Here is a 13,222-nt window from a genome sequence, read left to right on the forward strand (position 1 = left end):
AACTGTATGTGTCAGCACACCAGTTGTTGCAGGGCCACTCTGCCCTTTTACTCTGCAGGGTTGAAAATTTCAGTGCTATGGGTAGCTGCCTTTGTGGGCTCCTTGGTTCATGGTCAGGAGGTCTGGATTGTGTTGGGGATGGAGGGAGGGGAGTTTAACACCATGACACATTGATTCTGCTGGATCTGGTTCTCCTGTATTCTCCTAGCTTAGAGAAGCTTCCTAAAATCACTTAACCTAAGGCATAACTTGCTAGCTTTTAAAATGCCAATTATTATTTGCATAGGCTTTGCTGGAATATCTCCCAAATTTATAAAACAGGGTAATAGTCAAAAATAGAGAGTGTCAATAATTGGAGGCATTGGACAGAAAGAGAATGTAAAATACGAGTCAGTTGTCAGAAGTAAATAGCAAGTTGAAGCAGGTGTAATAAAGTAAAGGCATCAAAATATTTTACATATGACAAGAAAAGTGAGGGAAACTTGTACACAGAGTTCCCTCTATAATGAGGGAAGATTGATTAAGCCATCCTTGCAGGGAAAAAATTTACATACTGCTTTTATAAAAATTGTGTGCATTTGTTAATTATGTTACAGCAAAAGTTTCTTTCTACAATAGTAGTAAAGCATTTACACCTCTTATATTTTATTCTGTAACATAATGTAGGATTATTAGAAACTACCATTTAAAACTGTAACTTTTCCTGTTGCTTATGAAATTAAATTGAAATGGGGCATAGGAGAGATAGCTTAATAGATGTGTTGTGAGTCTTACTCCTCTATGATTATAGGCCTGGCATGCCTTTTTTTTGTCATAACCTTGCAAGTAAGCTTCAGGAAGTTCTCTCCTTCATTTGTCACACTGCTCTGACAGACCCTTCAGTCTCATTTTTTGCAACCTCCGTTTATTAAATTTCTCTTTCCGAGCAAGCCATGCCTTGGACTGACCTGTGAAACCTGATGTAGTGCCCAGATTCAGCTGACTGAGAGGCCCAGCTGCCACGGTCAGTCTGGTCTGGAGAAATCCACTAAATTTTACCATGAATTTAGCCCTAGTGAACAAAAACTTCATCAGTCATCTATACATTGTGTCTGAGAACATCTGACCTAGTAAGATTTACTTAGACAGCAAGATTTTACAATTTCAGGTGTCAATACCTAAAACAGGAGATTTCTGCATGTTTTTTCTTGCCTTCCTTTGGTTGCTCTCCTGATAATTTAAATGAGATTGCCAGGGTGAAAAAGGCAAGTAAGCAGTGCAAATGATGCAGAACCACATTGTGCTTGAAAAGCACCCTGATGAGTTTGGTCTGTTGACTAAAATTCTTCAGCACTGGCTGTCTTAAAGCAACTTCAGCTTTTTTTCCCTGTAAAGGAAAGTAATCTATTAAACCATGAACATTTTTTTAATTACACAGTTGTGTATCTTAAATGACAGGATAGATGCAAAGCTGCATGCAGCTATGGTACAGATATAATCTGGAGAAAAGTGGAGTCATGGACTGGTTTAGGTTGAAAGGGACCTTAAAGATGATCTTCCAATCCACATGCCATGGACAGGGATGGCACTCCGTTTTTATAATCTCCCTCTTTTTTAAGGCCCCTTGAGGTACTGGAAGGTACCAGCTCATCACTCATCTTACATTTGGCTTCTGTCACTGAGATTACAGAGATGTGCTGGGATTTGATCTTGGGGAGATAGGAAGCAAGTTTGTCTGGACCTTCAGGTTTTGACTGGGAAAAAAAAGCCTAATTTAAAATGGTGGAGATTGTGAGGAATGTGGTTTTCACATGTTTTATCACTTGGAGTTTCTGAGACCATGTTAGTTAGCAATAGGTTGGAATATGTAATACATTCCAAAGTATTTCTTCTTCCTTTGCTTCCTTCTGATCTTCTTATGTGCCCATGAAGACTTTTGCCCTTGATAATTTGAGCTTCAAATTATATTGTATGAAAAGCCACCACCTCTTGTCCTGAAATCAGGATACATTTTATATTCCCTGATCTGTCTCTAGCTCATTCATCTATATGAATGCATGATATTCAGACAGCTTTTAAGTGAAGAGTGTGTAGTATTTTTTTTTCTGTTTGTGTAGTTATGATGCCATCTGTTTGTTTAGTGTACATTTTTACATATTTTAAACAAATTATTTTGTTTTTCAGGTCATGAGCATGGTATCAGGATTTGCACCACTGATTACTGCAGGTATTTTCTCAGCCACACTGTCATCTGCATTAGCATCTCTTGTGAGTGCCCCTAAGATCTTCCAGGTAAGTAAGAGAAGAAAATGGTAACATTTTGAAGAATAATTAATTTTGAGTCATGATTTTTGGAAGGGGGCTTTGACATACAGCCGTCATTATCCGTATCAGATGACATCAGTGGATTGTTCTATTTACCTGTTGGTTTGAATGGGAGAACAGTTTGTTACAGTTTGTTTGGGTTCCTGAGTGTATTTTGCTCTGTCTTCTTTTTAACTGTTGAATCTCCTTCTCTGTCTTAATTTGGGTTAAAAGAACTTACGTGGGGAGTCAGTTGTATTGATGCAGAGAACTATTGTGTATATTGGGCAAAGTTTCCACTTCCTGAGGAAATAAAATATGTAAAAAAAGGCTTTTTGTCAAGTAAAATAGACAATTACAGAAAAGCAAATTTGCTTCTTGTAGGTGGACGGTACTTAAGGATAGAAAAGTGGAAATGCAAAATGTCAAGATACAATGACAGTTGAGAATACAGTTAGTGTGTGGTGGTTATAAACTATCCAGAAGTGTTCAGAAATATACTATGCAATGGAAGATGAGCATGAGCAAAATGCATGTTGACTCTTGATTTTTTTTCTTTTTCAATTTTTCTCCTTAGGCTTTGTGCAAGGACAGCATTTATCCAGGATTTCAGATGTTTGCTAAAGGCTATGGGAAGAACAATGAACCACTGAGAGGATATATTCTAACATTTTTAATTGCTCTTGGATTCATATTAATCGGTTAGTTTGAAATTTTAGTAAATCTCAATCCCCTTTTGTCCTTTAGAAAGCATTCCAGTGCATGTTGTGAACTTGATGACAGGGTCCTAGAGATGTAATGCACAGCTTAATTCTAAGTCAGCATTCTAAATCTGGTTATTTTGAGGCTTACTTTGTCCTATCTTGTAGACACAACTCTGTCAAGAGCTGCAGTAAATTTTAACTGCACTTCTCTTGTTAATCACAGGTATCTGTCTTTAGGTGCTACCAGTCAATAGAAATACATCCTTTGCTTGAGACAGTGCTAACATCCTGTAAATATGAAAGTTTATTTCAGATTTTTAATAATGGCAGCTTCAGTAAAATGCAAACTTGCTTGAGCAATATTATTTAAAATGTGCTTTCCTGTTAAGTTACAAATGGTAGAGATGAGTGCTGACACTGCTGTTGCTAAAAGTTCTCAAGGTTATAATTAATTACACATGTTCTCTGTAGGTGGCAAACTAATTGTGCTGTGTCCATCTATGAGTCCTGTGCCAGTGCTTTTAACTTCTTTTCCCAATTTGCTCTGTCCTCCTTCCTCCACATCTGCTTGAGGCAGAGATACACCCTTGGGGTCCCTGCTGAGCCATGCTGACTGGAAGCTTGATTGCAGCTAGAAACTTGCAGACTAGGATGGCACATTCTGCATTTTGATCATTTTTTTTTTTAAAGATGGTGAGAATACATAAAGATGTTTTGTACCATGCTGCCAAGGAAAGGAGAGAGGATTTTCCCTCTCACTGAAGGGGGTGTAAGCATCACTGTTGTGATGGTGTTGGTCTGTAATATTTCAATCTTCTGGAATTCTTCAGAACCCAGTGTGTTAGTGCACTGTTTCATCCAAGCCCTGCTGGGAATGAAATTTTCTAAATTAATGATCTTGAGAAAGTATGTAGTGCTTCCAGAGTGCTTCTAGAACACTTGGTAGTGCTTATATTTGTGAAGCTGAAAGCTACACTTCCTAACTGGTAAAAAGATAACTTAGTAAATAGGAGATAATTGATGTAAAATCTGTCAGCAAAAGGGTAAACTGCATTTTCTTAGAGTATATCAAAAAATGAGATTCTTTGCAGCAGAATTTTTTCACTGTAATCTTCAAAACCATTGGGTGATACCTTCGATAACCCCTTGCTTTCCTGTTTTTTGTTTTTCATTTTACAGCCGAACTGAATGTCATTGCTCCAATTATTTCTAATTTCTTCTTGGCCTCATATGCCTTGATTAACTTCTCTGTATTCCATGCTTCTCTTGCGAAATCTCCAGGTAGGAACTACTCATGGCATTAAAAGCTTAATATGTTGTATTCATGTGTCTTCTGAAGTTTTGAGAACTGGGTGATCCAGTAGGGCTTGGGGGCTACTGAGTTTGTCATCTTTGCTGAGGGAACACAAGATAATTCAGAGTTTATTTAGAAACTCAGGAAGAAAGCATTTTTGCTCATTCAGTAGCTGGTGCTGGCAAACCACCTTTTGCTGTCTTCAGTTTTTGTTAGTGTGTTTCATATTCCAGACAAGAAGAAACAGGAACTGCCCCATTTTTATAGTCTTTAGTGTGGGTTAAACTACAGGAATAAGCTAAAACTTGGTACCTGCAGAACATATGTACATTATACCCAGTCCACGTGCATTTGTACTGGAATAACTCCCCTAAAAGCTTCTTGAGTTACTGAATGGGTAGATTTATTATTTTTCTTCTCACAGGGTGGGTATAACAGTTTGCACAACAGTTCTAATTTTAATAACTCTATATTTAATACACTTGTTAATCTTGGGTGTGTTCATGGAGGTGTGTATACCTGATTTTTGGATAAACTTGTGGCAAATGATGTAAAAACACTGGCAGTTTAGTCCTTGGATGTACCCAAGTTTGTTTGGATATACCTTTTCATATAGTGAGAACTTCTATGTGAAAACAGGAAAAACGCACAACTAAAACCAGTACTATGTAAGAAATTGAGGTATGAGGTGATGACTTATGCTTTTCTACCTTTTGAAAGGAAAAAAATCAGATGTTGTCAGGCAAAGCTATTACCCAAAGTTCCCTGAGCCTGGTTCAATAGACATAATGGGACAAGCATCCTCAAACTTCCCTTCTGAGCTGTGCTTTTAGGGGGGAAAAATTAGGAGCATTTACTTAACTGTGTGAGAAAGCTGGAAATTCATTTGAAAGGTGTTGGAAAATGGAAAGCATGAATGTGCCAGTCTGCATTTCTGAAACTCAGATGTTAACATGTAATGGATGCAGAATACCAGGGAGGGGAGGGGGAAAAGTGCAGTGCCTTTCTTCTTTTACATTTTAAATTTAAATTAATTTTCCCCCTCTTTTTTCTACCCTCCAAAATTTTATTTTGACTAGGTTGGCGGCCTGCTTTCAAATACTACAATATGTGGATTTCTCTCATTGGAGCTATTCTGTGCTGCATTGTAATGTTTGTCATTAATTGGTGGGCAGCACTTCTAACCTATGTAATAGTCCTTGGGCTTTACATCTATGTCACTTACAAGAAGCCAGGTATGTACAGGGGCTTCTTTTGGTTCTGGAGAGGGGAAAGAAGGGAAGAAACTATGGCCTTGTCAGGGAAAAACCCCAGCAACTTCTTTCTGTTTGGACTGCTAGATTAAATTTCTGTTTCAGTCTTTCTAGTTGTAATTAAATGGAATTTTGCCTGCATAGTCATTGCTGTTCCCCCTCCTCCCAAATTATGAAGATGCCACTTAAGGATAAATGTCTGAATGATAATGGGAGGAAAAGGTGCGTATGGAAAATGGTAAATTCATTGTGGCTATCAAGAGATGTGTGTGGGAGGAAGATGATGATAGTGGAGTCTTCCTTTTCCTCATAAAAATAATAATCTGAAAGGATCTACTTAATCTAGCAGTTTTCCACTGAAAGTATCTGACTTTGTTTAGGCAATGTTTTGATATTCAGTTTTTTCTTTGCTGTGGTATAAAATAACTCAGCAGAGCAGTTTTTCCTCAAGTGGTATTCTTTTGACTGAAGTTGCTGTGGTCTTTGAAATGTGGAGATGAAAAAAGCCAGATACTCTCTTCCTTAACTTTTTTGCTTAAACTTCTACAGAAATGTTGTCTTAAAATATAATTGCCTGTTAAACTGTAGGGTTTGTTGACTAGTATTGTATTAAATGTAGCAAGGTGTAGCTTAAATCTGTGGGTTTAGTCAATGTCCAGCATTCATTTTGTGATCATGAAGCTTTACAACAGACAACTGTAAATAACACACTGGAACCTCAAATCTTTGAACAGATGTGAACTGGGGATCCTCAACTCAAGCCTTGACTTACCTGAATGCTCTGCAGCATTCCATCCGGCTCTCAGGAGTGGAAGATCATGTGAAAAACTTCAGGTAACACTCAAAGACAGGAAATTCTCTGTTCACTTGGCTGCTGTCACAAGGTTTGCTGTCAGGGTTTCCATTAAGGCCTTGTTCATCTCCTGTGATTCATCAAATAAATGGAATTACAGATTAAGTGGGATTATGAGTACAGGTGCCATCTTCTGAGGTTATGAAGAGCCTGGCAGCAACATGGTTTCAACAAAGCACCCATGAAAATGAAATGGAGCAGCTAAGGAGATTGAGAGAGATTACTTTAGGGGATTCATATGATATCACCTATTAATTATGATGATGATGAAAAGTGATCTCCTGTAATGATTTCTGAAGTTTGGACACTTCCTCTTTTAAAATTGGTTTAAAAATTGCCTTTGACTTATTTGCACTAGGTTGGCTCTGTCTTCTGAAGGAAGGTAAGGTGAAAAATTAGCAGATGCTGCCAGAATAGCTGCTGGACAAAGATGTTAAGCTACAAAATGCAAGGGATGTGACTTATCAGTGGGGAAGAAAAACATAATCCCTCTGACCTAGTCTTGTCTAAAATCTCTTCTTGAGCTTTTTAAATGTGTAGGTTTTCAGATTTAATGGGATTATTGAATTTTTATGCAGTTAGTCAGAGATCTGCTGAGAGCTGGGTAACAACTCAACTTCTCTTGATTTAACATAGTCTTGTAAAAGTGGATGAGGTTATTACATTTGCAGTGATGAATCTGTTGTTATGGCTAATATTTGGAAGAACTTTTTCTGTTACAAAAAACCCCCAGAACTTCAGATTAATTCTAATTCCAATCTTCTTTTTTCCCCCCTCATAATTCTAGACCTCAGTGCTTAATTATGACAGGTGCTCCAAATGCACGTCCAGCTTTGCTTCACCTTGTCCATGCTTTCACCAAGAACGTGGGCTTGATGATCTGTGGCCATGTACATATGGTAAGTTTATTCTGTCTTTCTAGAGTTACCTTGGTGGTGTTTTTCTTCCCTCTGCTTTGTTGTTTGGTTTGGTTTTTTTAATCTGTTTGACTTTGTGGTTCATGTTGAAGTTTTGGTTTGTTTATTTGTTTGGGTGTTTTGAGTTTTTTTTATTTTTAATGAAAGCATCATTAGACATTAAAAAGTGCATGAAGATATTTACTGGTAAATTTTGCTAATGTATGGGTCATGACTATGCCAGTTAGGTGTACTACAGGGAAATTTGTAAAAAATCAGTACCTCTGATAATTTGATGCTTAAATGCTGAAGGACCTTTTACTTCTAATTGAAGTGAACATTGGGAGATTGATTCCCCTGTAGATTTCTTAAAAAGCCTGGAGAAAAGAAACCTTCTTGAGCAGGGAACTCAATATCCGGTTAGTTACTAGTTATCAACAGCTAAAAATTGCTTTTAACCTTCCAAGTACCTTTTAATTCCTTCAGTTATCAGATTAATTTAATTGTCAAGTGTTTCCTCTTCCCTTTCTGACCAACCCCTGCTGTTTCACTAAGTATCCTTGGTTATTTTTGTCGGAATATCAAGCGAGGATGTCTTTGCAGAGGTTCTGCAAGGATATAATTCTAACAGTTCTTACTACTTAGTGTATTACATGGCAGACTTGAGTGGTTTTGTGGTGGTGGGAAGGAAGCAATTTTCAAGTAACTTTTCTTCAGAATCGGCTTGTCATGAGTTGTGTTGATTGAGATACAGGGTTGCTGTCATACAGTGATGTGTGCCAAAACTTCCATTTGGCTACAGAGAGGCTGTGGCATCTCTGATAAACTTAGATAAATGCATTTTGGCACACTGGAATTGTGTAATTTTGCTTCATATCTTAAGGCCAAACTTCTGTCGCATCACTAAGAGCATTTAAGCAAGTGCGTGACTAAGAGATGTAACCCAGGACTGGCACATGTCACCTACCCAGAGTTCTGCAAGGCCTTCAGCACAGTCCTGTGTGACACTGACATCTCCAGACTGAAGAGACCTGGGTTTGAAGGGTGTAGGAGTGAGTGGAGGAGGAGTTGGCTGGATGGACACAGCCAGGGAGTTGTGGTCAGTAGTCAATGATTCCATGTCCAGCTGGAGCCTGGTGAGGAGTGGTGTCCCCCAGGGCTGTGTCCTGGGACTGGGACATCCTTCACAGCTGACATGGACAGGGAGAGCAGGGCCACCCTCAACAGGTTTGCAGCTGACACCAAGCTGAGGGTGCTGGTGACACACCTGAAAGACTTTGAATAAAAACATGGATTACTCTTAAATGTGTTTAAGTTTATTACACTCACCAAGTGTGACTCGCTCCTGATCTAATGAACAGATTAAAGCAAATCAGGTTAATGCAGTTCACATACAGATACTCTGTCTTAAAAAGCTTTACGTTTCTGTCTATATAAACTTAATATTTCAGTGGATATGAAAGGACAAACTGAGGACTGCTAGACACATAATGTATCACAGATGCAATCGCTGCCATTTAAAAGTAGGGCTATACAGAAAAGAATAAGCTGGTGTCATCCTTTTTTTAGGAAAGCATCTCTGAAGTACTTTCTTACAGGAAGGGTGGCACTGCCTCATTCTTCAGTAGCTTTGACCATTTGGTTGAGTCTGTGTCCTTCTGCAAAAACTGGGCTGCTGTGTTCTTGATTATTCCTTGTCCTGTATTCTGCATTTTGATGTCTAGGAGGAACACAAAAGATTCACCTCAACAGAAATAACATAAAGGAAACACTTAAAGAGGAGGTGACTTTGACTGCAGGATACAAAGACTCCCATAATGTGTAATACTAAGTCATCCTGCATTTGTAAATTTTTTTTTTACAAAGCCCTTTTCTTTTAAAACCATGTTAATGCTTTGGAGGACAAGCTGATTCCCACCCCCTGGGGAAGAGGGTTGTGCTCTGCAGGAACAAGATTGCTAAAGTTTGAGCAGCCCTCTTCCAAAAGATGGTAAAAGTTCTTCAGTTTTTGCTGCTGACCGTGCCTGCTGTTTTGTGGTTTGGGGTGTTGTTGATAGTGTGCAAGCATGTTTTGAGGTTCTCTGAATTTGAATTTGTTTCTAGCAGTGACTAAAAAATTGGGAGGGGCTTTTTTACTCCCATTACTCATATTCCTAATTCTTGTTCCCTCCCCTCTTATTATTTTCTTCTTTTGAAAGGGTCCTCGGAGGCAAGCCATGAAGGAGCTGTCAACTGATTTGGCCAAATATCAGCGATGGCTAATTAAAAACAAGATGAAAGCTTTCTATGCACCAGTGCATGCTGAGGACTTGAGGGATGGAGGACAATACTTAATGCAGGTATTTAAAAAAAGTTCAAAGTGCTGAAGATGCACATCAAAATCAGAAGGGGCTTTATACTTTGAAATACATTCCTTTTGCAAAATTATCTTAAAGCTTTGATGAAAATATTATTCTCTTAAGCAGAAAACAGAACTTTTAGTTGTGTCAGTAACATGTGAATTTGTAAAATCTTTCTTGTTCTTCTTAGGCTGCTGGTTTGGGTAGAATGAGACCTAACACCCTTGTTGTTGGATTTAAGAAAAACTGGAGACAAGGTGATATGAGAGATGTTGAAACCTACATCAATTTATTCCAGTAAGTAGAAAATACAAAGTTTTAGCTGCTATGTTGCATTTCAGTATGTTTGGTAGTAAGAAAGTTCTTAGTTACATGAAGTCTCTTTCCAGTGGACGTAGATTTTCAATTCAGCAGTCTTGAACACCTTGGGACTTTTCTGATAGAGAAATTGGTAACGAAATCTGTATAGTTTAAGGAGATTAGAAATCTCTTTAATAACTTTTATGTATCAAAAAAGAGTTGTGGCAGAGGTCTGAGGTTTGAGAGCTACTGTCTGAAAAGGAGGAGAATCACAGAATCACTTTGCTCACAAGATACACAGCACTGCACCCAGGCTAATACAGAAAGGAGAAGGAGAAATCCCAGAGTAACTTGGCAGTATTGAAAGGCAGACCTGTTGTGGCTGAAAAATTTAATAAGAGTAACTTGTGCTGCTACCCAAACGCTTAAGGAAAAAAAACAATGCTTATTTTACTTAGAGGTTTTTGTGTTCAGCTGAAGTGCTGGTTAACCCACTTCCTTTGTGCTTTTTATTTCTCATTTTCTGTGCTTTTAAAAGAGAGAGGGGATGGGGCTTTAAGCTTTACAGGCAGGTAATAGGAAAGGACCAAAAAAAGTCATCTCACCTGGGTCTTTAAGAGAAAAGCAGGGGCATCAAATACAGTGGAAAAATAAGGAAACACGTTGGTTAGTTTTTCTTTTTTTTTCCTATTTTATTTTGGGATGGCTTTTGCGGGAAGATCTGTCAAGGTCAGCAAGTCATGTGGTTCTCCACATCCCTAAAGAAACCTCAGGAGGTAATAACTGCAGGTCACATTCTTCTGGAAAACTGGAAGTTTCTGAAGCACACAAAATAGAAACACATCTAATCTACAAATCTAACACATTAAATAATGAAATTAAAATGTTCACTAATAGACAAAACAAATCTTAAATCAACCTCAATTTTTCTTGCACTTATTATAGAAAATATTGATACTTCAAACATTTCTAATCAAGTCTTACCACCTCTAAAGGAAAGTGTTTAATTAGTGAAATCCTGAGAAATTTCTCTCTGTGGAAATGATACGGGAGGGAGTTCTCTGATTTATGGTTGTTTGTACTGAACAAGGTATTTGTATGTAAAGGATGGTGATTAATGACTAATGCAAGCTGTATGATATGGTTAAGTTCATCTTTTTCTTGTCTTATATTTTGGGGGTGGGGTTGTTACTAATTTTACTCCACTTTTACTCAGCAATTTATTCAGGGTGTTTGCTCTTTTCTACAGTAATGAAGTTCTACCTCTTTATTTTTGGCTGGAGTGAGTTTCAACTTTATCAGATGTAATGGGACTAGGCACATTATAGCTGACTTGCAGCTGATTTGATATTAAATTGCATCATCTTAGGTGTTTTTAATACCCAAACATTTTGGAAAGATGTCAGATCAAAAAGATGTACTCAAATCTCTTTTTTGATGGATGGAGATAAAAATCTAAATTTCTTGGTGGGTCTTAGTACTGTACAGAACTTGAGTGACCTATTCATGATGATTTTATTTAATCACAGTTTACACAGTGGAGAGAGGGAATAGAAGGAATAGGTATCCTTTCTAAATACTGTTTTTCCTAAAATGATGTTCAGTTGGTGTTTTGGAATTGAAACTGACATTCTAAAGCAAATTTATAATTTGGGACTTCCAAAGGCAGTGCTTAATCACTGGGATTTGTTCAGGGAGGGTGCATTTTTCATTTGGAAAAGAAAAATCATTAAAATACTTTAATTTTGTCCTTTTTGTTTAGTGATGCCTTTGATGTTCAGTATGGTGTAGTCGTCATTCGCCTCAAGGAGGGGCTGGACATTTCTCACCTTCAAGCCCAAGGTATGACTTTGTTCCATCTGGTGAATTTGCTGTTCTAATTTCCTTCTAGAACTGCTTTCTGAAAATATTAAAGCTTAGTAAAAAAAATCAACACAACATCACTGCTGTGGTACAATAAAATTCAGTGAAATTAGTAAGTGTGAACTGTAAGGTAGTAGTAACCCATGATCAGCAGGAGAACTTGGATTTTCTGTGTTTCACATTTTTGTATTTGCAAATTGTATGCAACTGCTTCCAGAAGATCTGCTGCTTTCCTGAAACTAATTAGTGGTGCTGGCAAGTTGGCATCAAATATTTGGGGCCCAAGCCCAGAAATTGTAAAATCACAACAAATACTGCACTGTGCAGGGATGCCATTGAGTTTGCTGTGGGTTGCCAACCCCTACACAGAGTACTTCAGGGACTCTGATTCAAATTTGGAAAGGTTTTCTATGTACAAGACTTGGTTGTGCTTTCTGAGTAGTGTTCTTAAGTGGAATGGTGTAATTTTATTTAAATTCCAAGCCTGTGAGCTTTGGTGCAGCGGCCCTGATTTGATCATGTGTAGTTTGTTCATGGCTTGCTCCGTGCAATGCTGCTACCATGAGGAGAAATGACAAAAGGAGGTGCATCCCCCTGAAAAAGGAGGTTCCTTCACTGAAAAAGATGGATGTTTTAGTATTTTGAGAGAGTCAGGGGAGCCTGTCACCATGTGCAGCAGGGCAGAGGAGTGTGAGAAATGGCAAGGAGTGAACCTGCAGTGTGGAAACAACACTGCTGAGAAAACTGGGAATGTAACACCAAGGTGTCAGCAGGATCTTGGTGCCCACTGGGGACTGTGTGAGTTTGCATCAGCTCTGACAGCTGCTCCACAAAAGCCAAACTTGAAAAAAAAGGCTTGACAGGGAGACAGACACACTTGGTGTGTGCTGTGCCTGAGGCTCGTCTTCCTCTTGGAGTTAAAAGCAAAAACAGAAAACATTTCACAGAGTGATTTTTTTTTAAAAATCATTTTCCAGTTGTAGTTCCACAGTGTTACCTAGTTCTGTTTCTGGGTGGTGTGGGTAAAATTAGCAACCACAACCTGGGAAAGGAACAGAAAATGACAGCTCTGCTCAGGGGAGGAGCCTCTTTGCACTCTGAAGAAGTTCACAGAATATTTTTGTGTTGGTTTTCCCCCCTCCTGCCCTCTTGGCTGTGGTCTAACAGTTGCAGCATCATGTAATTAATATTAAACCGACTCAGAACAGGCACATACCTCTGTTGATGCTATTTGTAACAATTCAGTGGTTTCTAATAGGTATTTTGCTTTCACAAAGATTTGCTGTCATCCCAAGAGAAGTCTCCCTGTGCCAAGGATGTCATAGTAAAAGTGGATTATAGCAAGAAGTCTGAGACAGACACTTCCATAGCTTTTGCTCCATCATCCAGTGAAAGGACTCCCACTCCACGCAAAGGTAACTGCTAGTTAGCAATGAA

At 38.4% G+C, this 13,222-nt stretch overlaps 1 protein-coding gene across 1 annotated transcript in view; it reads left to right on the forward strand.

The window, feature by feature from the left end:
• The window catches only part of SLC12A2 (solute carrier family 12 member 2), a 52,569-nt gene that overhangs the window by 29,679 nt on the left and 9,668 nt on the right, over positions 1-13,222 (forward strand). The window contains exons 11-20 of the mRNA XM_005429516.2: positions 2,164-2,271; positions 2,861-2,984; positions 4,167-4,268; positions 5,361-5,516; positions 6,269-6,368; positions 7,175-7,286; positions 9,482-9,622; positions 9,813-9,919; positions 11,685-11,764; positions 13,063-13,200. Of these exons, the coding sequence (XP_005429573.1) occupies positions 2,164-2,271; positions 2,861-2,984; positions 4,167-4,268; positions 5,361-5,516; positions 6,269-6,368; positions 7,175-7,286; positions 9,482-9,622; positions 9,813-9,919; positions 11,685-11,764; positions 13,063-13,200 (1,168 nt within the window). The remainder of the gene's footprint in view (positions 1-2,163; positions 2,272-2,860; positions 2,985-4,166; positions 4,269-5,360; positions 5,517-6,268; positions 6,369-7,174; positions 7,287-9,481; positions 9,623-9,812; positions 9,920-11,684; positions 11,765-13,062; positions 13,201-13,222) is intronic.

Source organism: Geospiza fortis, unplaced genomic scaffold (genome assembly GCF_000277835.1).
Source record: "Geospiza fortis unplaced genomic scaffold, GeoFor_1.0 scaffold1199, whole genome shotgun sequence".
In the NCBI taxonomy this organism is placed as follows: domain Eukaryota; kingdom Metazoa; phylum Chordata; class Aves; order Passeriformes; family Thraupidae; genus Geospiza; species Geospiza fortis.